Genomic DNA, 27,067 nt, shown 5'->3' on the forward strand with positions numbered 1-27,067 from the left:
CCTCTGATGTGAAGGGCATGATGTCAGATGTAGTGGGAAAAGCATTAGATTTGGAGAGAAATAACCAGGATTTAAAATGTCAGGCTGTGAGCAGCAGGGTTAAACATAAATAGAAATGGAAATATTACACTGTTCAGAAGGATCACTATAGACAATAGATTTAATTAGAATACCATATGTTAACATTTTATGTTTTATTATATTTTTATTTTGTTAAATATTTCCCAATTATATTTATTCTGGTTCTTGCCACACTGCTGAATATCTGACATCTCTACTGTAGAACCCAATCTTTTGAATCCTGGCTCTATTTGCTATCTATAGAACCTGGGGTAAATGACTTCCCCTCTTCTGACTGAAGTTTCCTCCTCTAAAATGAGAGGAATGGATTAGATGGCCTCTAAGTGCCCTTCTAGCTCTTTATTCTTATTCTGTGGAGTGGGTCTGATCTTTAGTAGTTAGGGTATTGGGTGGAACAGTGTGAAGAGCCCGGTGGTTGCAACTTCATCTTAGACTTTTTTTTGGTCTTTAGGCTGCCCTTTCATCATCCTAGCCCTTTTAATTCTAGTTGGGAAACCTGTTTATGGATCATATGTGCACATATAGGTAGCCAGTCAGTGATTCAGTGGAAGAAGCAAAAACAATTCAAAACCTTGCCTTTTAATAGGCAGTATTTTGGATAATATTCTAGTATTCTGGCTTTCTTGCTTTTTTTTTTCTTTTTCAACAAAAGGTTTGTGCCACCTTCCCCTTCCACATTATAGCTGTGTCCTTGCCTTTGGGAGTCCAACCTGGACAAAATATTAGAGGTCCCTAAGCAGAATCTGGATAGTTGTTTGCCCAGGATATAGAGCAGACATCTGAGGTTCCTTATGCATCTTAAAAGGCAGCAGCACTGTCTAGTAGTGTATGATGTCTCCACTCTGGGCTGTGGAGCTTTGGCTTCATCTTCTGGCTCAGTATCACAAAAGGTCTTTTCAATCTGTTCTGAGAATAGTTTGCTTCTTTTTGTGGTAAGCAAAAGAGGGGAGATCAGGAAAAGGAGCTGGACAAAGGGAATTGTTCCTGTTGTTTGACACATTTTATTCTGCTTTGCTGTGAGTCATGGGGTTCTGCCTCTCACCATCTCATTTTTACTCCTGTGGATAAATAGGATAAGCTGCTTGTTTTGACATTTGAAACTAGGTATCCAAATGTTACAACACTGGCCTCTGCTTCAATTCCCTTCATTGGTTTTCAGGTTCCCTTTGCTATATGCTTTGTGTAGGCCCTTAGGATGCATCTTTTCTGAAGACAGCTTTGGGGGCTATTTTGCCCTTAGTAGCTCTTCACACTGGGACAGGTTGAGCCAAAAGAAATGTGAGAATTAAAACATCAATGAACTAGCAGGAGACCTGGGATTTAGTACTAGATTGGCCACTAACTTGCTTTTTGATTTGAGATGAGTCAGTTTGTCTCCTAGCTTCAGTTTCCTTCTTTGTAAAATGAAGTTGGATTAGATGATTTTTAGGGTCATAGGATTTAACTCCCTCATTTTATAGAGGAATAAAACAAAGCCCAGAGAGACTTTAAGTTTCAGATCTACTTCTTTGCAGTAGACTGCCTTGCCTTCATATCTTTTTCAAATCTATCATTCTGGGTTCCAACATTCATGTTCCAAGGCACCTTTCAATTCTTATACTCCATGACTATGAAAAGCCTTGGCACCCCATCCTCATGGAGTTCTAGGAAGAACTGAATGAGTCTCTGCTACTACTGGCATCCACAGACTGACTTTTTTTGCTAGTTTCTGTTGTTTTTAACTTTGCCTTTGCCAACAGCCCTCCTTTTCTCTGAGTAGTAATAGGGGAAAAACTGAGCATGGGACTGAAAGGGCTCATAGTGGCTGGCCACAGAAGTTTGGATTTTCTGAAGTCATCCTCTCCTGAGGATGGGAATTGTATGGTTGAAAAAAGAGTAGGAGATTCCCAATCTAATCTGCTTAAACAGGATCTCCCTTCTTCTAGCCCCTAACCTATGTACATAACTCCAGATGAGACATGATTGGCCTCCTTTCCTATACAGTGGCTTCATCAGAAAACTGGGCGAGATCTCTCCTTGTTCTTTTGAACTGTAGGAGATTAGCACCAGTTATTTTTTTCTTAATATAGCTGTCACCTCAAGGCCAACCTTGCCTTTTAATAACCTTGAGCAAATCATCTTCCTCCTGAGCTTGTTTCCTTATCTATGATAACACTTGAATTACTTACCTCACAAAGCTGTGGGAAGAGTATTTGTAAATTTTCAAAAGCTTTATGGATGTGAGCTACAGTATGTAACATTAGGAATTTAAATCAAATTATTTCTGAGATATTTTCTCTCTCAGAGGGGAAATGGAAAAATTATTTGCATTACCTCTATGGTATTAGCCTTTCCCATTGGGTAACTGTAGACTCAGCTCCCTTCCTAGTGAAGAAGTGAAGATTATAGGAAACTTCCTAAATCTGTTTGGTTATGCTAGCTCTCTCTCAAAAACTATGTGAAAAAGTTTTTACTTTTTAGGATGTGGTGACTATCTGACTTCAATTGTTTCTGCTTCACACACTATGCAAACTCATGTAGAAGGAAAAATCTTCCAGCAAATTATTACTATTTTTAAAACTTGTACTTTCTGTCTTAGTAACAAACTCTCAGACAGAAAGGCAATGGCCCTTCAAATAGGGTTAAGTGACTTGCCTAGGATCACATGACTAGGGGCTGAGACCAGATTTGAACCCATGTACCCTCAACTTCACACCTGGCTGCCTGCATTCCTAGTAAATATTTTCCCCTCAGCAGAAATTTTTTACCTTTTTTGTGTGATGGGCCCCTTTGATAGTCTGGTGAAGCTTATGGACCCCCTTTTCTAAACACATTTTAAAAATAATTGAAAGAAATGCTGAATTTCATTTTTAGATTAGCAAAAATAGATACAATTTTTTTTTCCTGTCCAAGGCTTTGGACTCCTTGAAATCTGTGTATGAACTCCAGGTTAATAAAGGTTGTCTTAGAAAAGCTCAATAATACCCAGCAATTACCAGGGAGCCAGGTGGCACAGTGAATAGGATTTGGAGTCAGGAAGACCAGATTCAAACTGACCTCAGAAACTAGCTATTACCTTGGGCAAGTCACTTAACCTCAGTTTCCCCAGCTGTAAAATGGGAGTAATAATAGCATCTACCTCCAAAGGTTTGTACAAGGATTAAATGAGACTATTTAAAAAAAGAAAGTGCTTATTATAGTGCCTGGTATGAAGTAGGCACCATATAAATATTTATTCCCCTTCCCAGTTTCCCAAGGCAGTAGGTTTCATTGTAAGCACTCGTTAGAAAGTTTTTGTTGGCAGGGAATTCTCTGCCTCTGGAACTTCCAGTTATTGCTCATAGTTCTCCCTCTGGAGCCATACAGACTAAAGTCCAAGCGTTCTCCTGTATAAAAGGGTAAACAGGATCTCTTCCCATCTTCTAGACCATTTTCCTCTGCTTCAAGCCAAACACCCCTGTGATTGAAGACCTCAGAGCCATTCACTCTCTCTAGGTTCACTCTAGTCCATTGGTTAGTGGGAAGAAACCGTAGGATTTGCAATCGGGACTGGAGGAAGGGGAACCACGGGCTTGCGTGTTCATTGGCTGTGTGACCTTTCACTTTGCTTTTCTGGGATCAGTTTCCTTAATTACAAAATAGGGGATCTTTAATGGAATGATTTACCAGACCCCTTTCAGCTCTAACACAAATAAGCTAGATTTTGGGTCTCTCCTGGAAAGACAGGTCAGGAAAGTTTCCGACCCGAGAAGGTTCTAGGGCTGCAGAGTTATCGAGCTCTCAGGGAGCTCAAGAGTTGGACTGGAGTTCTCTAAGGTCCTAAGGTAGAAAGTTCCCGAGGTCCTCCACTAGCCCATAATGCTCTGGGGGTCGAGCTAGGCCCCTTCTCTTCCTGCTCCCTCCCCGCCTCTCCTGGGCTGGGAGATTGCGTTCGGGCCACGCCGCAAAGCACGCCGGGAGTTGTAGTTCCTCTACTGCAGTCTCCAACTCAAGTCTAGTGTGGCCGTACTGCATTTCCCAGACTGCAGCGGGCTCGGGGCGGGAGAGGGAAGGTGGGTGGGGGGGGGACTGTCGGTCCGGGACCGCGCTCGGTTGCCGCCACCGCCGCTGCCATCGTGCCAGCCCGTCCGGTGAGTGCAACGCGTTGTGCGGCCGCGCGGGGCCAGCCCCGGAGAACCGCCCTCTTCCTCTCACCGGGGTGGCGCACGCCTGCCTTAGAGTCAGTCCGAGACCCGTGGTCTCGGTTGCCCGGGCCTGGCGGGGCCCCCGCCCTTCCCGGACTCCCGGGGCCGCACTGGCCGCCCGCCTCAGGCTCTGGGGCTGCTGGGGAGACCGGGCCTGCCCCGGCCCAGGGAGGAGCCAAGGCCCTGGGGCCGGAGACGGGTCAGTGGGAAAAAGAAGAAAGTCACGCGGCCAGGGCTGGGGGCGGCCGGGGTCCAGGTGCTGCGAGTGGGGGGGCCTGGAGAGACTCAGCCCGGGGTTCCTCCTTCCTTTCTAACTACCTTCTTTCTTTCCTTCTTTCCTTCTTACCCGAGCTCTCCTTCGGCCAGTCCCCCTCGTGCAGTCAGGGCGCACGCCGCTCCAGCCAGGCCCCTCGGGATGGGGGTGGGGACCGGGGTCAGGGGTGGGGGCGGCCCTTTAATCTTGCCTGTTGTCTTAATGTGTGTATGTTTGCAGGCTTCGGTCCCCAGTATTAGCCCAGGAACCCAGTATTAATTACAGAGCTTAAGAGCCGGAAGGAATCTTTAACATCTTCTAATTCAACCCCCTCATTTTACAGGTGAGAAAACTGAGGTGCAGAGGGGGAGACCTAACCCAGGTCACACAGATCAGAGCTGGCACTCAAACCTAGTTTCTCTGATTACAGAATTTAGTGAAGAAGCAGAGCCAAGGTTTGAACCCAGGGTCTATGGGAGTTTTATAGGTTAGAACTGGAAGGGGCCTCAGACCAACTCCCTAATTTTACAGAGGAGAAAACCCAGCTCTACAGAGGTAAAGACATACAATTTAGATTTCAGAGCCAGGATTTTAAGACAGATGATAGTAATTAGACCTGGAAGGCACTTTAGAGATCATTTGGGCCAATCTCTTTTATTTTATATTCAGGAAACTGAGGACAGAGGACTAGGGCCTAGATCTCCCAACTCTTAGTTCAGCTTTCAAGAATTCAGCAGCTAATCTTTTCCCCTCTTTCTGCCTTTCCTTCCAACTTCACAGTTTCTCTATAACATTACTATTTAGCCAGTATTCTATTTTGAAAAACTTTGCTGTCTGACCTTTATCCCTGGATTGGGTTCCATCTATTATAGGATTAAATTGAATCTTTAATTCTCACCCTCACTAAGTCCATCCAGTTAAATACCAAGTATCATCAATTTGACCTCAGAATCTTAGAATTGGAAGAGCCCTGGTCCCTTCTGTTTACAAGTCCTTTTTTCAAGCTGGCATTTATCTGTTTTAAGGGGCAGTAACATGGTAACTGTGATGTGATGTGCACATCAGACTCTTTCTCTGTTTTTTACATCACTTTGAACACTGTGACCTGATGGATGGATTGAAGACATGCTTTCCCCTTCTTGGTCTTGTTATCTGGTGACTGAGCTTCAACATTTAGTTCTTCTAAAGTCCAGCAAGGTCTCCCTGAAAGGGTGAACTAGGCTACCCTCCCTGTTCATCTCTTTCTGAATAGTAGCCCTGAGTTCTATGGTAACGGACTCCTTTGAGACTAGTGGGTTCAGCTAATTATTAGTTGCTAATACTAGGAGGTAATTTTTATACTTTACCTTTTTTGAAGACATCCAGGGTTTAGGAAGTAGAGTACTGAATTTAAACCTGTGTACCAATCTGGGTGTTGCTACTTAGCTACTTGTGTGACTGGCTGTGGGCAAATCACTTCTGGAATTCAGTTTCCTCATTTACAAAATGAGGAGTTTGTATTCATGGTTCCTTCCAGTTCTAAATGTAATGTCCCAAAAGATCCTTCTACTCAGGGCAGCTAGGTAGTACAATGAATAGAATGCTAAGCCTGGAGTTGGTAGGTCCTGGCTTCAGTTGTGACCTCAAACACTTCTAGCAGTGTGACCCTGGGCAAGTCACTTAACCCCCATTGCCTAGCCCTTACTGCTCTTCTGTCTTAGAGTCGATACTTAGTATATTCTAAGACAGAAAGTAGAGGTTTAAAAAAAAGATCCTTCCACTCACAGGGTCCATTGGTCAGTTTTTCATTGAATGATTGGCCCAGAATGAATCTGGGCATGGGAGATCTTCCTTATTTACAAAATTGACTCTGAAGAGCCAGTCCTGGCAGTTCTTGCTCATCAGTACTCTTGATGTGGTGACTAAGTTTATAGTCATTGGCTTATTCTTCTTTGTTGTATGATTCTATCTGATTAACATCAGAACATCTACTTATTTCTACTTCTTATAATGAAATGACTCCTTTGGCATAGGTTGGAGTTGATCTGATTGAAATTAATACTGCCTCTAAAAAGATAAGCCCTTAATGGAAAGTCTTTTGTGTTGCTAGTACAGACTAGGCCAGTCTAGAGGAAAGCATTGATGGGTTAGATTTGGTTCCACTTGGCTCACCATGTAAGACTAAGCCATTCCACATATCTCAACTGGTTTAATTCATCTGCTAAATAAGAATCATTAACCCAACATGGGCCATAGGGATTCAGTGTTCCAGATTTTGAAACTAAGGAGACAATCTGGAAGTACTGAGAATTTTTTATTTTTATTTTTTTAAACCTTTACTGTCCTCTGGGAATCAATACTGTGTATTGGCTCCAAGGCAGAAGAGTGGTATGGGTTAGGCAATGGGGGTTAAGTGACTGCCCAGGGTCACTCAGCTGAGTAGTGTCTGAGGCCAGATTTGAACCTAGGACCTCCTGTCTCTAGGCCTGGCTCACAATCCACTGAGCCACCCAGCTGCCCTCTGGGAATTCTTTAGAAGAAAGTTTCCATCAGTGGGAGAGTGTGTGTGTGTGTGTTGTTTTTCCTTAACATCAGTCCCAACCAGTACAGTTTTACTATAATCTAGATGGTTTTTTGTCCTCGTACCTCCTTGAAGAATGATCTGATCCAGAGATGTCAAAACAGGCCTAAAAAGCTCCCTTTGTTTCTATTTGAGTTAAGACACAGGATGTCTAATCCTCACTTCAGGCAGGAGACTGAGAAGGGAAATTGCTTAAAGTTTGCTCTTTTCCCCCCTAACTTCTCAATTTCCCCTTCTCTAAACAGAGAGCAAGGTATGTTCTTTCTTTTGGCTAGGGAGGCAGAATCCAGCCAATTCTGCTTGTTCTACAAAGAGTCCAACATATGTGCTATGCCATAGTCATTGAGGAGTCTGGTATTTGAGACCCTGTTCACAGGGTTTTTGTCTACACACAAACTCCTGAAATCAGAAGATGGCAGGGAGTAATTGTTTCCTTCATCACTTGAAAGCATTTTTAAAACAACTCTGCTTCTTGGCCTATGATTTTAGGAAAATACCTTCTCTATCACTAACAGTTAGGCTAGGTTAGAATCATGTTTTAAAATGCATAACATACATAGGATCTAAAAGAAACCAACTATATTGAAATAAAATAATCAAAATATGTTTTTCAAAGCTCACAAACTCCAGATTATCTGGAAGGGTCACTTCTAGTTCTTCATTCTGTGATGCTGATATCTACATTCCTGGGCCTTCTCTAGATTTTATGACAGTGACCACATATTTTATTCATGACTTGAGTTAGAATGAATTATAGTTCATTGTCAAGCACCTAGAAATGCAAGTCTTAAATCCTCAGTGTTCCCTAGGAATCATTATGACTAAAATTTGTAAGGGAATTTTCTTACCATTAGGTAAGCCAGGTAGGTGATGCAGTGGACAGAGTGCCAGACCTGGAGTCAGAAATACCTGAGTTTAAATCTTGCCTCAACTACTCATTAAATGTGTTACTCTGGCCAAGTTACTTAACTTTTTTTCTCCCTCGGTAAGGTAATAATAATAGCATCTACTTCCCACGATTATTGTAAGGATCTAATGAGACAATATCTGTAGTGGTTATCCTAGTGCCTGGCACATAGTAGGTGCTTAATAAATGTTTATTCCCTTCCCTTTATTATCACCAAGCTTCCTTCTCAGTTTCTTTTTTCCATGTTAGAGCAAGGCAGGAAATCTTCCCTCAAGTGGTCTGAGAAGAAAGATCCTTGTGAGTGTTGGTCATTTTTGTTCTCATTGGATGGGGAATGGGAATGGGTAGAAGCTAGATACTAATTCTTATATCAGGGGAAAATGCTATCTTTGCTCTAGAACTTTAATTTGTGTTTATGGAATCAGCCCACCAGATCAGTTCTTTTTAGCTAAGGTAGGAGAGGGAAGTGTTCTTATTTCTTGTCTGTTTTTGTTCTCTGGTAATAAAGAAATGACACTTGGGGCTCACTTGTCCAGGATGACTTATTGGTTAAAAATTAATATCAGAAAGATAGCATGACAGTAATGGAAAGGGAAATGAATTAGAAGTCATATCCAAATTCTTGTCCTTGCTCTGCTGATGCCTTGAAGGGTGAGCTTCAGCAAGTCTCTTAGCATTTTTGTCTCCTAATCTGTAAAGAGAGAAGGTTGGTCTGGGTGATCCTTCCAGTCTCTCATTTTCAAAATTCTTTTGATTCTAAATCTGGGGTTGATTTTTAGTGGGGAGAGGAAGAGGACTGGAACTGGGATCTGTTATTTCTGTGCCAGGCACCATGCTAAATTTTTGGGGGCAGCACATTGACTAGCTAGAGGCCTGAGGTTTGAGGACTAAGAAGTGGCTGTAATCCAGGCTTGTAACCTTTTAAATTCCATGGATCACTTTAAATTATTCTAATTATTAGAAAATCGAGACATTTAATCTCTCTTTTGGTGTATGGTTTAAACATTCACTTTCCAAATTGCAACTGTTTTTTCCCCCTGGTGTTTTCATATTGTAACTAGAAAGGTTAGCTTTTTACCTTGCTCTTAGCTGTTATCCTTACATCTTTCCCTCCTACTCTGGGCTAATCTTGAGTTTTGCTATTTCTGCCTTTCTTAATATTTACCTATTCCTTAAGTGTTTTCCCCAAGTGCCTATTTGTTACTGAGTAGGGATTGCAGGCTGGCTGGCTCCATTGATTAATAGAATTTTCTCTGACCAAGTGAAATGGGGAGAGCCTTACTTTATGGACAAATAACCCCTTCAGGAATAGAACTCCAGTCACATACTGTGGTAATTTTGGTTTCTTAAGTTAATGTGAAAGAAGAAATGAGTGTTGAAAAAAAAACAGATGCCTCCTCTACTCTCATATTGAGTGAAGAGTAAAACTGAAGAGTCAAGTTTAGAGCTGAAGTTCTTAAAACTGGGATCCATGGACCTCCAAAGAGTCCATGGATGTATTTCAGGAGCTCTGTGAAATTATTGCACTTTTATTTTCACATACCTTCTTACTGAAATTTAGCAATTCCTTAAATTATTTTAAATTATCTTAAGTAAAGGTCCATGACCCAAAAAAGGGTAAAGAATCTCAGATTTGTAGATTCTAGTTCTAGATATATGCCAGCCAAGGAGAAACAGGAGCCTGACCTTAGCTTAGGGCAGTTAGAAATTCTTTTGAGTGAAACAGATTCAGCTTAGAATTTCTGTTCATTTTCCCTAGAAATTCAGAGGGAACTGAATTATCTATAAATCTATGGCCGCATCTTAGAATTTTGTTTGAGGCAAATGCTGTTAACTGACTTGCCTAGGGTCACATACTAGTTAGTGGCTGAGGCTACATTTGATCTCAGCTCTTCCTGACTCCAAGCCAGTACTTTACCTTCCATTTTAGACTCAATACTATATATTCGTTCCAAGGCAGAAGAGCAGTAGGGTTGGGCAATAGGGGTTAAGTGACTTGCCCAGGCTCAATACAGCTAGGAAATGTCTTGAACTAGATTTTAATCTAGGACCACTTGTCTTCAGGCCTGGTTCTCAATGCACAAAGCTGCCTGCCTACCCTAATAGCATAGAATTTTGAAATTAGCAGGGGTTTGCATTTTGGCATAGTAGCAAAGACTTAATCTCTTCAATGTTAGGGCTCACACTGCCTCTCCTGGCATGACTGTGGACCTCCTGTGTGACCTCAGACAAATCACTCCCTCTCTGGGCTTCAGTTTCCAAATCCTTAACATGAAGGGGTGGGTGTAGGGATTTTTTCCCAGCTCTAGATCCTATGGCCTCAGAGGTTATTGAGCCCAATTCATACCTGACCTGGAATTCCCTTTATAATAAGGGGTCTTTGAGCCTTTGAGAGAAGAACTCCAGTGATGGAAACTCACTATCCTGAAGCAGCTTATTTTATTTTGAGGCAGCCCTCACTTAGCTTGCTTCAGTAATTCTCATGTACTTGATGATCAGAAGTATCTAACATGTAGACTGCCTGTTCATGATGTAAATTATCTTTGATTATTCCTTTAAAAATGATTCATATGGATTTTGTTTTTATATCACTTATACTTAGCTCCTATATGGGAAGACTACTGGATTACAAAATAACCCCAGGTCAGCTTCCCTTTGACCCCAGAATACTTCTGAGATACCTTTCCTTACCATCATTCATCAGGTGACCTGGTGATACAGATTTGATTAGCCTCCGTGGAGCAGAGGTAGAGGTTAACTATAAACAACTTATTCTAAAACCAAGTAAAAGGGTTTTTTGGTTATCTGAGTTATGTATCAATCTTAACAAATTTAGTAAGAGCCTGGATTTTCATGGTAGGGTGTTTTTTAGATAGGGTTTAATTATATATATATATATATATTTTTTTTTTTTTTGCGTTTTAAGTTCTTTTCCCAATTGTCTTCAGCCTCTCTTAATTTTTTTTTGTATTTTGAGTTCTTCCAAAACCTGTGTCCAATTCACTGGACTTTCTGTGTTTTTGCTTGGTGTTTCTTGATCCTCCTCTGTTCCATTTGCTCTTTCTTCATTGCCTGGATAGAAGCTGTTGATTATAATTTCTTTTTTTCTTTTTCTGTTGTTTACATATATTTTCCCTTTCTTTCCCCCCGTAGTTGTCTGTAGTCTTGCTCCTCTTATTTTGTGCTGGATCTGTGGGTTTGAACTGTTCTGTCCTGAAGGGGCTTCTTTTCTGTTCTACTGATTGATCAGGTTAGTCAGATCTTCCCCAGCTGACAATGGAAGCTGAAAAGGAGCTGGGCTTCCCACCCTGTTATCAAAGTTGTTACTTGTAGTTTGTTGCAGCTTTTGCCCTAGAGCTTAGTCAGCAAGACTCTCAGATCCGGTCTGTGGAGGAGAGGTGTTGGAACTTGAGCTTCCTTGCCCTCTGAAGGCTTATCTGCCCTATTGATGAGATTGAGCCAGGGCAGAGTTGATCTGCAAAGCTGGATGTACCTTGAGGCCCAAACCTCGAGAAGAGGTGGAGGAGAGATGGAGTGTCTCGACTGCAACTAGGCTGTCTGATCTGTGCTTCTCCTCTAGCTGCCTCTACACTGTCTGTGTTCAACGCCCTGAGCCTGGCACAGCTGTGCCAGCAAGGTACTCTCTCCGGACTAGTGCCCTTGCCTGCCCCAAGATTCCAGCCACCTCTGGAGGCTCAGCTCTGTAGGTGGGGGAGGGGTCCTGGGACTTTCCTTATTCTTTCCCCTTAAACTCTCATGTTCTAGAATTCAGGCTTTTTGAGGGACATTCCTTTTAAGTTGGGTCCAGGAAGAGGGTTCCCTAGCTCTGTCCTGTTGTTAGATTTGGTTTTCAGTCCCCTTGAAGCATTGTTTTTTTGATAGGTGAGGAAGGGTTTACAGAGGTCTGCACTGTTGCTATCTCTAAGCCACCATCTTGACTCCCTCATGAGAACAGCTTTTATAATTGTGAGACTGTTAGAATAGTACAGTGGCTCTCTCAATTTGTAGTTGATACTTAGGTTTGAATTCTTTGTTCATTTCATTTCGATCACATCCAACTCTTTCTGGCCCCGTTTGGGAGGGTTTTTTTGGCCATATTTATTCTCCAGTTCATTTTATAGATGAGGAAATTGAGGTAAACAGGGTTATGCAACTAGTTGGGTATCTGTGGTTGGATTTGAACTTGGTCTTCCTTGCCTCCAGGTCCAGAACGCTTATCCTCTATGCCACTTATCTACCCATTGAATTCTAGAGCTGTTATCATTGACAAGTCTGTACCCTTGCTGGATAACATTTCCCTTATCTGTAAAATGAGAGTTGAAACAGGTGATTTTCCAAAGCCCTTCTGACTTTAGGTCAGATAATTCTATAAGTGGGTCACTATATGAAGAGTATTATACAATATACAATATTCTACACATTTACTGATTAGCATGGCTTCTGCCTTCCAGCTCAGGCCCAGCATTTCCTGGGGTCAACCACATTTTTTCTGTCTACAATATTAATGTTTGTGTCAGCTAACCCAAACTAGACAAATGGACCTGTTTGAAAGATGAAGAGATGCTTCTGGATGATGAGCTTCTGTTTTGTCCTTTGGGAAGGCTATGTCTGCCCAGTTCTTTGCTTTGAGTAGACTCAGTTCAACCAGCAGTAAGCCCCTTCTCTGTGTGTGTGTGTGTGTGTGTGTGTGTGTGTGTGTGTGTGTGTGTGTGTGTGTGTGTGTGTGTGTGTGTAAAGAAACTAAGCATTTATTAAGTACCTGCCTCCCAGTTAAGAAAGGAACAAACACTGTAGTCCTTACATTGGTGACTCTCTGGTCTACAATCTTATTAAATATGAGACTTATGAAGTCTTACAAAATAATGCATAAGTACATAGGAGAGGTACAAAGGGTTGTTTGAAATTTGAAGGGGAGACAATAAATGAAATAAAGAGTAAGTCTTCTAAATTGGGGGCTTTAGGATCTTAGATTTAAAATAACTGGAAAGGACCTTGTGTTGAGTGTTTCAGTAGTGTCAGACTCATTAGGATTTCATTCTTGGCAGAGATAGTAAGAGTGGTTTACTATTTCCTTCTCCAACTCATATTACAGATGAGGAAACTGAGGCACACAGGGCAAAGTGACTTGTCGAGGGGCTCATAGCTGGTAAATTGTCTGAGGTCAGATTTGAACTCTTGACTGCATACCCAGTGCTCTATCCATTGGGCCACTTAGTTTAAAGATCATCAAATCTAATCACATTTTATAATTGAGCAAAGTAGAGGAGGTTCAAAAAGGTTTTTATCCAGGAAGGAGATGAAGACAAATTTGAACTGATATCTACCTAAAACTGAGTCCAGTACTCTGATAGACAGTACACTTTGGTGCTTAGACTCAGACTACTGTAAACTTCTCTAGCTTCAACACATTTCTCCATCTTTCGAATTTCATACTAGAAACATTACTAAAAATATATTCTGCCCTCCACCCCCCACCCCCCCACCCCTTATCTTCTGTCTTAGAAGCAATATAGTTCCAAGGCAGAATTGCAGTGAGGGTTAGGCAGCTAGGCTTAACTTGTCCAGGGTCATATAGTTAAGAAGTGTCTGAGGCCAGATTTGAAGCCAGGCTCTCAATTCAACTACCTGCTCCCAAAATAAGCTTTTAAGAAATCTGTTGGTTGTTCAATTATCATTTAATCTAGCCTCTACCACATTACTGTTATATGAGTTTCATATCAATTTTCAGATATTTATATTTTATATTTATATTTTTATATTTTTTATTTCTGGAACTGGGAAAATACAGACTGTCCTTCAGGAGGCAGGTTGCCCACTTACCCATTCCAGTAGCCTACAGTATATAAGTCACCCTTTTTGATCTAGATAGGTAGACTTTGTCCTCTAGCTTAATGGTCAATAAAGAATAATGTTAATACTGAACTTTTCTTAAATAAGAGTACATGATTGATTCTGAATGTCTATTGAATTGGCTTTTCTGTCTTCACTGTTTAGGATGGCTTTGCACTTTAGTTTGGAAGACCTGTCTCCAAATTCTGAGTTTTGCTTCTATACATTCTTATCTGACCTGCTAGACTTGGCCTCTAATCTTACTATTTTGTAGATCCTGCCTATCATTTGGGGAAATAGAATTGGATTAAATTCCTTCCTTTTTTTTCCTCTCTCATTGACAATCAGATAAAGGACAATCAGATAAAGGTGTGTTTTTAGCCCTGTAGACTTTGTGACTTTGAGGGTTTTGAGAAGTAGTGAGATCATGTCTTTTAAAAGTTTTCAGGCTAGTTGGCTTGGATTTGAAATCTCACTCTTTATTCTTCAGTTGCTTCTAGGACTTTACAGATAGAGCATGTTAACAGGGAAGGCTTCTCCACCTGTTCCCCTCTTCAAGCTTGATTGTGCCACTGTGGAAGTTGGCCTCTGAGCACCAGCCTGTTCAGGATAACATTGTCAGTAAGGGCTGTTCCTTCCTATTTTTCTCATTTGGAAGTTGTTCTTCTTTTCCAATTCATTTATTTTGTTGAAATACTACACTTTTAGGAAGAGGGTAAAGTTTTGGCTGCCTCTGCACATAGATTTGGGTTGGTTAGGCCCATTATTTCTCTCCCCTCTGTGATTGATAACTTATCTCTAAAGAAGCAAATCCAAGTTTTGCAAGCAGAAGCTAAACTTCTGTGATGTTTTGGATGGGGTTTTTTGGGTTTTCTTTATTCTCTCTTAAGCTCTAGAGACACTTCTGGTAAGATCAAGCCCTTTGAATATATCTGTGGCATCCTCATTTTATTCTTATGGTACTTGAGGCTTTAGACAATGGTAAAACAAAACAAAATACCCACAATGAAAGTATTAAATACGATTTAAAAAAAAAAGAAATTGCTGATTGTTTCCGACCCTACCAGGACTGCTTTGACTGGATTCTATTCCCGTTTTCATATTAAGCCATTTGTCTCTGTTCCCATTCCTGTTACTTGGCACAGTAGCTGATATATTTGTTCCTTGGACTTTATTAGATTGATAAACTTTTGTCCAATTTTATAGTTTATTTTGAAATTGTCAGCTTTTCTCAATGGGATCTTTTACCATGTGAACATTTTCTTGGTGACTAATTCAGGCTCAGTTAAAAAAGGCCTCTTTGGATGTGATGCAGGTGGTATTGTCCAGTTCCACCCTACTCTAGCTCTAGCTCAGAATTCAGTTTCCAGCTCAGTGTTCTTCACATAGCACAGGAAATCTAAGGTGAATTTCTTTTAAATAATTACGCATTACCTTAGAGTTTTCCTCCATCCTCTTTTCCCAAATAATTAGACTTTTAAAAATAGTTCTTCTCTTTGAGGTGCTACCCAGAGTCAGGTGTCAGGACACTCTTCAGAAAGTTATATGCTTGTGTTCATAATTTCATGACTATTAGAGGGAACATGAGTATAGAGATGAGGAACTGTGCCCCTGCTCACAGCCGTCTCTGTCTTTTGGGGACTGCCCTCAGTTTGAATTTCTCAAAAGGAATGAATCTGAGCAAACTAGAGGAAATGAAGGTGAGGTCTTTGACATCCTTCAGAAGGCAAACTAGACCAGTGGTGTCAAACTCCAGTAGAATGGATCCCTGCAACTGCATATTGATTTAGAAAATCTCCATTATCTAGGTTGCAATATATTTTTATTTAACATTTTCCAATTGCATTTTAATCTGATTCAAGAACATTCAGGGAATTTTGCAGCCTCAAGTTTGATAACTCAGGACTAGACTGGGAAGGGGGGGATAGGATAAACATTTATCCTCCCAATATAGGAGGGAGAAGCAAACTTGAAAGAAACCACAGGCTTCTCCATATCTAGTCCACAATGATAGTGGTTGAGGAAAGGCAGTGCCACATACTGGAAAGAGTGCAGAACTTGGAATCAGGATGCCTAGGATGGAACTCAGGGCTAAGTTTCCTAATGCTTGGGGAGCCCTGACAGTGTGTGTGGCTTTGCCTCTTTGGGCCTCAGCCCACTTTCCTCTCAAATGCAGGGGGGGTAGGAGGAGGGCATCCAGATTAATTCTAAGATCTTTTCCAATTCTAAATCCTATGAACTTGAAAGTTATCCCTCTCCAAATGTACTTATTCCCTTTTCAGTGGTAGGAGCGCCTCTATTTCCTAACCCTATTAGAATATACTTTTCATTAAGTCAAGTGGCTAAAAAAAATTCCCATTCTACCTGTGTGCAAAATAAAGCCAACTATTTTTGCGGGGAAACTCCCAAATATTAGGAAATAAATATACATAAATAACTATTCACTCAAAGTACTGAGGTTCTGGGTTTCTGAATTTTATTCAGTAGTCAGAAGATGAAGAAAAGACACCCCTCTATACTCCCGACAGAATTGTAGAGAGAGAGAAGAAAAGAGAGGAGAGAGAGGGAAGGAAGAGAAGAGAATATGTTAGTGTTTGAAAGCAACTGGTCACTATCTCTGCCTACCTCTTACAGTTGTCTGCCTTTCTGGTTCAGGAGACCTGACTACAAGCGTAGTTGAGTTAGTGCCCACTTTGAATAGGAAGTGTCTCAGTTCATAGTGTTTTCCCAGTGGCCTGGGATTCCATTGTAGCTGCCCATGAGTGGCCAGGTATCAGTGCTGCTGCTGCTGTGTGTTTGAAAGTTGGAATCCAGATCAGGGCTGATAGGGTTTGGCATTCAGTAGCCAATAGGATTCAACTGAATAAAACTTAAGCCTTTTCTTTTTTGTTCAACAGTAGGTGTGCTAAGGCTCACCTTGTGCTAGTTAAACAAAGCTTACCCAATCCTGCTTTAGTTCTCATTTAATAGCTGCTAGCTTTAGAATTTCTAGACATGGGTTTATTAATCATCTAAGCATGTAGGCTTTATTTTTAGAACAGCCAGCATGGTAAAATATTTTTATGTTGGCTAAAAATAAAACTGTCCTCCTGGCTAACCCTCAGCCACTAGTGGGGGGAGGGGGAAATTTGAAGATTTGGTTTAGTGGAAAAGTCATTAGGAATTGAAGGATCTTGATTTAAATTGGAACTCTACTGTCAATTACCAGTGTGATTTTAGATAGATCTCTGTGCCTTCATTTCCAGGACTGTAAAATGTGGAAGTTGGATTAGATGATCTTTTAAAGTTACTTCCAGCTTTAAGTCTTAGGAATGTAAGTCCCCTGTTTGTCTGAAGTGAGCATCCTCTTTGTAGAATGCAGTCAATCTCCCTCCCCTCAGGCTTTGGTTGGAAGCAGTCCTATAGTATTTGGGAAAATAAGGTTTGCTTGTGCTACATCCTCTGTTTCCTTCATAACTTGGAGGAACTTGTTAGCCAGCACTTTCACAGAAGGAAAAACTCTAGGCCAGGTGATCTTTGGGGATTTCCTACCCTGCTGACCTCTGTTTTTTGAAGTCACTCACTGAGAAATAACAAACTTGAAATTGTGCGAATTGGAAAGTATTCTGTCTTCTTTGTCTAAGAGCTGGAAGGACCAGTCTCTTCTCTAAAGCAGCTCTGACCAGGACTGAGCTGAATACCCTGGGCACCCTGGTCCAGGCTCTCTCATCCATGGCTGGGCCTGAAATGAATCCACCTGAGGTTTTGGAAGGCAGACAAACAAGGAGAAACCACTCTTTGCCCCTCCTCCCATAGTTCAGGGACTCCATCCATCAGCTGCAGATCTCTTCTAGGTATCCAATTTAGGTACAGATGAACATGAAAAAGGGAGATATTGAGACCTTCATCCCAGGGACATCCCCAGCCAAAAATGTGGTTTCTTGCATTGCTTTTTCTATAGGGCCTCAATTTTATTTGTAGATCTTTCCTCAAATTCCTGATGGGAACCAGATAAATTATTATTTTTTTTTTTAAGGAGAAGAAGAGAGAAGGGAACAAACATTTATTAAATGCCAACAATGTGCAAGGCACTGCTCTGTGCTCTACAGATATTCTCATTTGATCCTGACTGATACTTGGTACTAATGGACTGACCTTTAAAGGGATTTACACATCCTTGTTCTTAAATTTTATTTAATTGATTAATTTAGAGCATTTTTCCAAGATTACAAAAATCATGTTCTTTCCCTCCCATATCCGACGCATAGTTCCACTGGGTTTTACACGTGTCTTTGGTCAAGACCTATTTCCATATTATTGATATTTGCACTGGGGTGATCATTTATAACCCCAATCATATCCCCATTGATACATGTGACCAAGCAGTTGCTTTTCTTCTGTTTCTCCTCCCACAGTTCTTTCTCTGAATGTGGATAGTGTTCTTTCTCATAAGTCCCTCAGAATTGTCCTGGATCATTGCAATTGCTTCTAGTAGAGAAGTCCATTACGTTTGCTTGTACCACATTGTATCAGTCTCTGTGTACAATGTTCTCCTGGGAACCAGATAAGTGTTCATGGAAAATGCTTCTCTTCATCTTCCTCCTATTTAGGGTGGCAGCCCGCCTGCTCTTTGGGAAAGTGTCTTTTGACACCCTTCCTCTTCCCCCCAAAAAAATTTTATGCCAGTAATTTACCCATTATATTTGCTTCAAGATAGCTGTGACTGCCAGTGTAACCAATTACTGTGGCTCAGCATGGGCTCAGGATTCCCTGTCTCTTGCCTATTAGGATTGAAGTTCCACTTTCTATTGGGACATTGACATAATGCCACCTCCCTTATTCTAACTATGGGACATGACAGGATAAAAAAGTTACCCACTACAAGGAATGGTCTATATCTATTTGACAGGGGAGACTGTCTTGGGGTACTTGTTTGGAAATAACTTTTGTCTCAGAATAACAGAGACTACAGAGAGGCCAACAGAGACTTTTCTTCTGGCTATCAGCCCTTTACTTCTCCCCAAGGGGAACCTCATTTTTGGTGCACGTTGGTTAATATTCCTATAGATCTTCGTTCTTCCTTGTGAAAGTTGGGTGTAGAAGAAACAGCTTCCACTATAGAAACCTTGGGACCTAATGGAGTTGGGCAGAATGCCTTCTGACCTATCTTTCCCTAGAAAATGACCTTTGGCTTTCTAGCAACAGGAGAGGGCTAGGTCAGGGGACTTGTGCTGGCTTTATGAGTAGAGTTGCTTCTAAATAGTGCTTTAGTGGACTGACTTTGAATATAGTTCATTTAGTCTCAATGGGTATAACAGAAGGTTCTGGTAGCTGTATGAGATAGTCAATCCTGTAACCAAAATGTTAGAAGTTCTCCTTGCTCAGACAGCCCAAAGTGCTGGTGAGGATGTCCAGGGAAACTTTCAACCAAAATATTCCTACTGATAGATGAGCTTCCTTCTAGAGTGTAAGATCATCACATGCAGGAGATATTTTCTGATTGTATAGCTTTTTCTCTACTCCTTCCCCCCTCCCATCTCTAGTACAAAATATTCTCCTCCAACAACCACTCAGGGAATGTATGTTTACATTGAGAAAGCTATTGATTAGCAGAAGTTCCAGTATATTCACATCTGTTGGCCACAGAACTCCTTGTTATTGGGCTTTGGGCAGGATCTTTGATCAGAGGCTGCTTTATACCTAGTGTCTGACGTGGACACTATAGGAGAGGCAAAGGTGCCCAGAGTTAGAGGTGATGGGCTTTTCAAACTCTTGTTCCTTGCCTTTGACACTAATGTTATTTCTGTCTTGCTGCTTTTGCAGTTTCTGCTGCTAGGTGAGGATCCAGAATGGGAGACAAGCCGATTTGGGAGCAGATTGGATCCAGCTTTGTGCAACATTACTACCAGATATTTGATAATGACAGAACCCAATTAGGAGCAATATATGTAAGTGCTTGGGGAATGGGATATTTGGGGTTGAGTCAAAGTTGGTTTCCTGAGGGTGTGGGTGGCTGACTTGTTCTGACACTAGCCATTGACTCCCAGTGGGGTCTTTGTCACCAAGTTCTAGACTGTTCAGTAAAGCAGATAGAATTGTATTTTAATCAATTTTACCAGAGGATGCAGGATGCTCATCAGTTGGGCCACTCACTCAATAAAATTCAATGACATTGAGAAAGTCTTCATTTTCTTGAGACTCATTCTTTCTATAAAAGGAGGGGATCTAATTTAGATCTCTTCCAAATTTGTGATTCTAACTTATTTTTGTTTTTATTTGATATTTTTACATGATTTCCTAGCCTACTAATCCTTCCTTCCCCTTTTGAAAAGCCTTTCACATTTTGTTTTGATTAAAACAAATTTTTAAACCCTTATTTTCTATCTTAGTAACAATTCTAAGACAGAAGGGCAAGGCCTAGGTAAATGGGGTTAAGTGACTTGCCAAGGATCATACAGCTAGGAAGTGTCTGGGGTCATATTTGAATCCAGGTCCTCCTCACTCCAGGGGTGGCACTCTATTCACTGAGCCATCTAACTGCCCCCTGGGTTTTTTTTTTTTTTAAGTAGTTCCATACTTGATGGAGGAACATCAGAATATAAAGACCTATTTCTATTTTTCATTGAAATTTTTTATTTAATTAATTAATTAAGATTATTTTCCCATGGTTACATGATTCATGTGTTCTCCCCCTCCCCCTAGCTGACACATAATTCCAATAGGTTAAGAATTAGCCTAGAAAGATATCTCTCTTAGGGAAATATAGAGGAGTACCAAGGAGATTCTTTTTCTTAGGTAACTAAAAAGAAGGAACAAATCACTAACACTGAAGTATTTGGGTCTTCTCCATCTTCACCAGCCTCCCAATTGCATCAATGGTGTAAAGTAGTAGTAGTCTCTGTGTGTCTTGTTTAACAAACATTTATTTAGCACCCAGCCTTTTGTATTTATTCAGCACCCAAAAGATCCCCTACATTGTCTGCTAGGACGAACTTCATACATTTTCCCCTAGAAACAATGTTATAAGTTATGGTTAAATGAAATCTCATTAGTGCTATGCTTCAGGTGCATTGTGGGTTAGATGAGCTTTTTTATGTCTGGGAACCTGATGGCCAGTTATAACATTGTTTCTGTGGAGAAATGTTTTCTAGGTTCCAAACTTCTGACTTTATTTATAGGTCTCTAGCATGGAGATGTGGAATGTGCTTTGCAAACCATGAAGATCTATGAATTTAGGAGCTGTTTGCTGTTTTCTTCTTTCTCTTTTTTTTAAAGCCCTACCTTCTGTCTTACAATTGATATTGACTCCAAGGCAGAACAGTAAGGGCTAGGCAATGGGAGTTAGTGACTTGGCCAAGGTCACACAACTAGAATTTTCCGAGGCAAGATTTGAACCCATGGACCTCCCATCTCCAGGCCTGGCTCTCTAGCCCCTGAGCCACCTCGTTGCCCTCTGTTGTTCTTGAGGGAAAGCATCTGGGGATGTCAATGCTCACTGTAAAACCTGCAGTTTTATTGATAGAGCAATACATAGGAAGAGGGAATTAGCAAAGTATAGCTTTTACAATGAAAAGAGCTCAAGGTTTGTGACTAAAGGACCTGGGTTCACATCTTTACACATTCTTACAGGCATTTAACCTCTTTGGGCCCAGATTCTTCATCTGTAAAAGGAGGGAGGCAAAGCAAGAGAGCCTTAAGGTCACTTTAAATTCTAAATCTATGATCTTAAGATATTTTTTATTCTATTTAATATGCCACAACTAAGCAAAGTGCCAAAATATTTCTAGACTATGTAATTGAGTTAGCATTTCTGTGGGAATTTTGTCTTCTATTGTACAGGGACTCTCTCCTTGTTTGATACCGGAGTTTCATGAAATCTCAGTCTTTCCTTATCCCTGGTCATGGTGATCTAGATAAAATAGGGGAGAAATTATCTAAGAAAAGGAAAGATCCAGACATTCCATGAGAGGGATTTAGTAAGAAATGTGAAATAAGAAGAAAAAAGACTACCAATATAGACCTGAAATGATTTTTTTTATTACTTGTGGGTTAATAGACTTGGGATGTCTGATTATTTCTCAAGCTGGCATGCTTGTGAGTACAAAGCCTGAGGCAAACAGAAGACTTAAGAGTGAAAACAAGTATGGTCTGGGCTATCTGAGGGACCTTGGTAAGTCAGGCTCTTCTTTTCCCAGGCAGCCACCAAAGTGCCATCCTTTGTGATTGCATCGAATTGTAGAAATCAGACTAAGCCTTTTTAAAAAAATTCCTTATCTTTTGGATTAGAATTATTATTCCAAGTATTTTCAAGGTAGAAGAGTGGTAAGAGCCAGAAAATTGGAGTTAAGTGACTTGCCCAGGGTCACACAGCTAGGAAGTGTCTTATGGACAGATTTGAACCCAGGACCTTCCATCTCCAGGCCCAGCTCTGTACCTACTGAGCCACTTAGCTGCCCTCATACTAAGTCTTAAAGGGGCTATGGTGGAGATTATAACCTCCTCAGTCATCAGTCCCTTGGCCCTCACCCACTTAGGCCCTAATACTAGATTTTTCTGACTCTTTTTTTTTTTCTAGATTGATGCATCTTGCCTTACATGGGAAGGGCAGCAATGCCAAGGCAAAGCAGCCATTGTGGAGAAATTGTCTGTAAGTTATGGCCCCCCACTTCTAGCCTTCTGGCTTCACAGTCTGAGATGACTTTGTGCTCTAGGCCATGGTCTCATGCTCACCTCTCCTCCTCTTTCAGAGCCTTCCATTTCAGAAAATACAACATAGCATCACAGCTCAGGACCACCAGCCCACCCCTGACAGCTGTATTCTCAGTATGGTTGTGGGACAGCTAAAGGTGAGTAGACCACTTTGACATCAGAAGGGAACCTTCATGCTCAGTTATGGGATCAAAGGGGGGGAACGATGTGTGTCGAGTAGCTCTTGGACTTTTTGGGTCAAAACTCCAACCTCATATAAAAAGAGCTGCAATATGACCCTTGAAGGCCCTTTATGCCCATTATCTCATTTGATCTTCACAACAACCCTGTGAGGTAGGTACTACAGGTGTTGTTATCCCCATTTTACAGATAAAGAAACTGAGGCTCAGAGAGGTTAAATGACTTTCCCATAGTCACACCGCAAGTAAGTGTCGGAGGCAGGATTCGAATCCAGGTCTCTCCTGACTCCAGTCCAGCGCTCTTTCTACTACACCTTGCCGCTGCCTGTGGATAACAGGTGTAAGGGTTATTCTGTCTCCTGCCCTCCATTGTTTCCTGCTTCAGAGGTACATAGAATGAACAGCTGCCATTTTGGGGGACTTATCAGACTTTCTCTTAAGCTTGCTGTGGGGCATGTCTCCCTCTACACTTCTGTCTTCACACACCTGCCTTAGAAGACTTGCCTGCGTAGTGCAGATTCACATCCCCCTGAGCATCGGGGCTCTAGGTTTGAGGGATGTCATTCAGAATCACAGGCACAGAGTTGGAAAGGGCCTCAAAGGCTCTCCAGGCTAACCCATACTTGGGGTATTTTTTATTTATTTCTTTATTGTACTGTATATTTTTTAGTCTAATCCTTACCTGATCTTCCCTTATAACATCTTCTCCAAATTCAAATTAAGGGCAAGCTAATGCTTCCTGAGGCAGCCCATTCCAGTTTTATAGAGCTTTCATCAGGAAGAAGTCTTCCCTTATACTTGGAGCTGAGATCTAATTCTCTAACTTCTACCAGTGGCTCCTTATTCTGCCCTTTGGGGCCAAGTAGATCAATTCTTTTTTTTTTTTTTTAAATACTTTACCTTCTGTCTAAGAATTGGTTCCAAGGCAAAAGAGCAATAAGGGCTAGGAAATTGGGGTTAAGTGACTTGCCCAGTATCATACAGTTAGGAAATGTCTTAAGATCAGATTTGAACCCAGGATCTCCCAACTCCTGGCCTGGTGTTCTACCCACTGTGCCATTTAGCTGCCCCTAAACTAGATCAATTCTGATCTCTCCTCTAGATGAAGATAGCCAATCAGATACTTGAAGGTAATTCTCATTCTTCCTTCTACCCAAGTTCCAACCAGTCCTCAGATGACACTTTCTCTAATTGCTGCTCCATCCTGGTTCCCCTTCTATAAACTAACTCCAGCCTATCACTGGTCTTCTTGAAATGTGTGTAGATTATTGTCTCATCAGGGCAGAGGGCCATGGGACTGTTAATTCTGCTCCCATTCTGGATATTAGATTGCATATTGTAATTTAAGATTGGATGAGGGTTTTTTTGGCTGTTATGTGATACCATTGACCCATTAAATTTATATTCCACCCAAATCCTCAGAACTTTTTCATAGGTTCTATTGTCTAATCACATTTCCCATCTTATCCCACCTTAAAATGATTACTTGGGTGAAATCAGGACAAAATGAATGGTCAGGGACATCTTGAAGGAGAGGGAATGTCCAAGAAGTACAGGTGGAATTCCACCCATGGGTGCTTGGGGAAGGTTGCTGCCAAGGAGCTACTCTGATGGTCAACTTGCTTGAGCATCTCTGAAAGCCCCAAGGGACATCAGAGTTATGAGCAGACAGATTCTTCTTTTAAGCACTCTGAGAGTCCTTTTGAATCCGATTTATCAAGGCATCAGCATAGCAGGGAAGAGAGGGTTGCACCTCTGACTGAGATAGTACTGACATAACTCATAGAGCATTGGGTTTGATGGCAGGAGGCTGTGGTCCAAATTGTATGACTTTGGGCAAGTTACTTAACCTCTTTCTGTTCATTTTCTCATCTGTAAAGGGGGCCTAATTAAATTATACTCCCTACCTCAAGGATTATATAAACCTCAACCATGATACTACCTATCCCACCATGGGATTATCAATATTTAACTTCCTGGGAGTGCCTCAGTTTGAGCAGGTAATTTGTGAAGAAGAAACAGAGAAAGCCTTGCTTCTGTCTTAGAAGGATCTCATTGATGGACTTGGCACTTACTGCTGGGCCTCTGTTCTTATGTATCAGCACATACTTGCTAGCCTTCTGAGCCCTTTTGAAATGGCTTTCTCTTCAGTTTCTACTTGGCTTCTTTTTCTGGGCTAGGTCTTCCCTACTCTGTCCCTTCTTTGAGCTGGAAAGGGCTTACAGATCAAACAGTTCTTGAAAACCAAAAACTATCCCATTTATTCACATTGCTCCTCATTCTTCTAAGAGATCTCCCTGAGCAGCTTCTAGGAGGACTTTGACTCTCACTTTGTTGTGCTCAGATCAAACTCTTAAAAAGTTGCTTATTGAGTGTGTTGAACCTCTGTGGTATCTTCATGTCTTTCACTCATTATGCTAGTAACAGCGGTAAGCCACATCCCCAAGCCAAACAGACAGAGTCTCCCAACAAGAAACGGAATACCTTTTTCTTCCCATCTCCTCCATCCCATTTGGCACCTGCTCTGATCCGCTTGGATGCTTTCTGGGTTTTCCACGCACAGGGCAGCAGGGCCAAACTTATGTCTGAGAGGCTGTTTCCATGCAAAACAGCCTATTGCTTTACTGCACATCCATTTGGACATGGTGTCTAAATTCCAGCTGCTTGGAATAAACAGGGAGTACACATTATTTAGGATGCCTGAAAGAAATGAGGGCCAGGGACCCTTTGTGAGAGGCAGCTCTGCCATTTGGGAAATTGAAGTCTCTTCCCTGTAGCCTGTGCTGCCACAGGTCTGGGAAGGACCTGTCCTGACTGGTTGCCTTTCTCACTTATCTTTCCCTGCCCTAGTCCCAAGGAAGCCTTTCTGTTGGATTGGTTCCTGCTTCCTTAGATACAGTTAAAGGAATCCCTGCTGAAAGTAATACCCCAGGCTGCCCAGTGCATGCTGCTTCTGGTCTCGTTTTCTAATCTGATGTGCCTATGTTGCTTTTCCATGGGATATGGTTCCATGTATCTAATGAGAGTCCATGCTGCCCTAGGGAATAGCCAACTTCGGATTCAGGGTCAGTGTTTGGCAAATTTCAGGCTCTCCCACCCTGATTTTACGAGGATTTGCAATCTAAGTATTTCTAGCTGGAGCCAGCAGCTAGACTTGAAAAAACTCCTTCTAAGGAGATGTGTCTAATCCTCACAGAGAACCTTGCCTCTAAGGTTGACTGAATCAGTGTTGGTAGAGGATAATGTGTTCTTTTATAGTTGTTCAGTGGCCCAAACTCTTGGGTGGTGTATCCTAGAGGTTCAGGGCACTAGAATTGTGGGATACATCCCTTTTAGCATAGCCTTGACTTCTTTATTTAGTAGAGTCATCAGATTTAGATCTAGAAAGCGACCTTAGAAAATATCTGGACATAGTCCTTATTTTACAGCTCTGAAAACCAGAGCCCAGAGAAGGGGAATATTTTGACCATGGGTGCATAGGTGTTAATTAGCAGTGCTAGAATTGCAATGCCCATCTTCTGATTAAATCCACTGACCGATCTTTCTATTACCTGAAGGCAGCGTGGCGTAATTGTATTGTTTATTCTAAAAACTCAGAACTGACTGGTCCCAATTTCTGACATCACTTCCCACATTATTCAAAGGTGTGTCTTTCTCTCTCCTTACAGGCTGATGAAGACCCCATCATGGGATTCCACCAGATATTTCTATTAAAGAACATCAATGATGCTTGGGTCTGCACCAATGACATGTTCAGGCTAGCGCTGCACAACTTCGGCTGAACCTCCTCTTCCCAAGGCACCCACGCTGTTTCCTTCTCTCTCCTCTTCCTGATATTATTCACACTTCCTCTCCCCAGCCCCCTCAGAACACTCCAAATATCATACACAAGCCTGCAGGGCCTCGGTGGGTGGACACCGTGGTGGTGGCGGCATCACTGTTTGAGTGTGTTGTGCATGATGTTTGGACGTTAGACTAGCTGCATCTGACAGGAGAAGTTTGTGTTGTACCAGCGCATGCCTTAGAAAGACTAAGTAATGCAAAAGGTTGTCTTTTTTTTTTTAATGTACTGACAAGTTGCTCTAGTAACCCAAAGAAACGAAGGAAAAAGCAGCAGCTGCGTGTGCAGCCAGATACTGATTTGTTCAGATGTTCCAATGCCTCATTATACAATAAAACCATGAAAATTTTCTTAACAGTTTAAATTGTTTTAATTAGTTTACCTAGTTGATTGTTTGGAGCATAAACAACCCAGTGGGTCTGGCTCTTAATTTTTTTTTCCTCTGGTTTAGTTTTCCCCTGATCAGTGTTTACAAAAAGAAAACCTTTGTAGCATTCAGCTTCCCTCCACTCCGACTTTTTCTGAAACATTGAAGCCTGAAATTTTCTGAGAGGAAATTCCTGCAG

The 27,067-nt window shown here is 41.5% G+C and overlaps 1 protein-coding gene across 5 annotated transcripts; it reads left to right on the top strand.

Moving 5' to 3' along the window:
* Positions 1-4,096: 4,096 nt before the first annotated feature.
* Positions 4,097-26,858, top strand: NUTF2 (nuclear transport factor 2). 5 transcript variants are annotated; one of them, XM_007477197.3, is made up of 6 exons: positions 4,100-4,190; positions 4,738-4,840; positions 19,596-19,720; positions 22,348-22,419; positions 22,520-22,618; positions 26,329-26,858. In XM_007477197.3, exons 3-6 carry the CDS (start codon positions 19,622-19,624, stop codon positions 26,440-26,442), a joined length of 384 nt encoding a protein of 127 aa, XP_007477259.1. In that variant the 5' UTR covers positions 4,100-4,190; positions 4,738-4,840; positions 19,596-19,621; the 3' UTR covers positions 26,443-26,858. The 5 variants fall into 5 exon arrangements, with proteins under 5 accessions (XP_001365121.1, XP_007477259.1, XP_056664821.1 ...); XM_056808843.1 differs by lacking the exon at positions 4,738-4,840 and adding an exon at positions 4,841-4,952 and having other exon boundaries at positions 4,108-4,190; XM_007477198.3 differs by lacking the exon at positions 4,100-4,190 and adding an exon at positions 4,304-4,443.
* The last annotated feature ends 209 nt before the right edge of the window (positions 26,859-27,067 follow it).

The sequence above is a fragment of the Monodelphis domestica genome, chromosome 1 (genome assembly GCF_027887165.1).
Source record: "Monodelphis domestica isolate mMonDom1 chromosome 1, mMonDom1.pri, whole genome shotgun sequence".
Lineage (NCBI taxonomy): Eukaryota > Metazoa > Chordata > Mammalia > Didelphimorphia > Didelphidae > Monodelphis > Monodelphis domestica.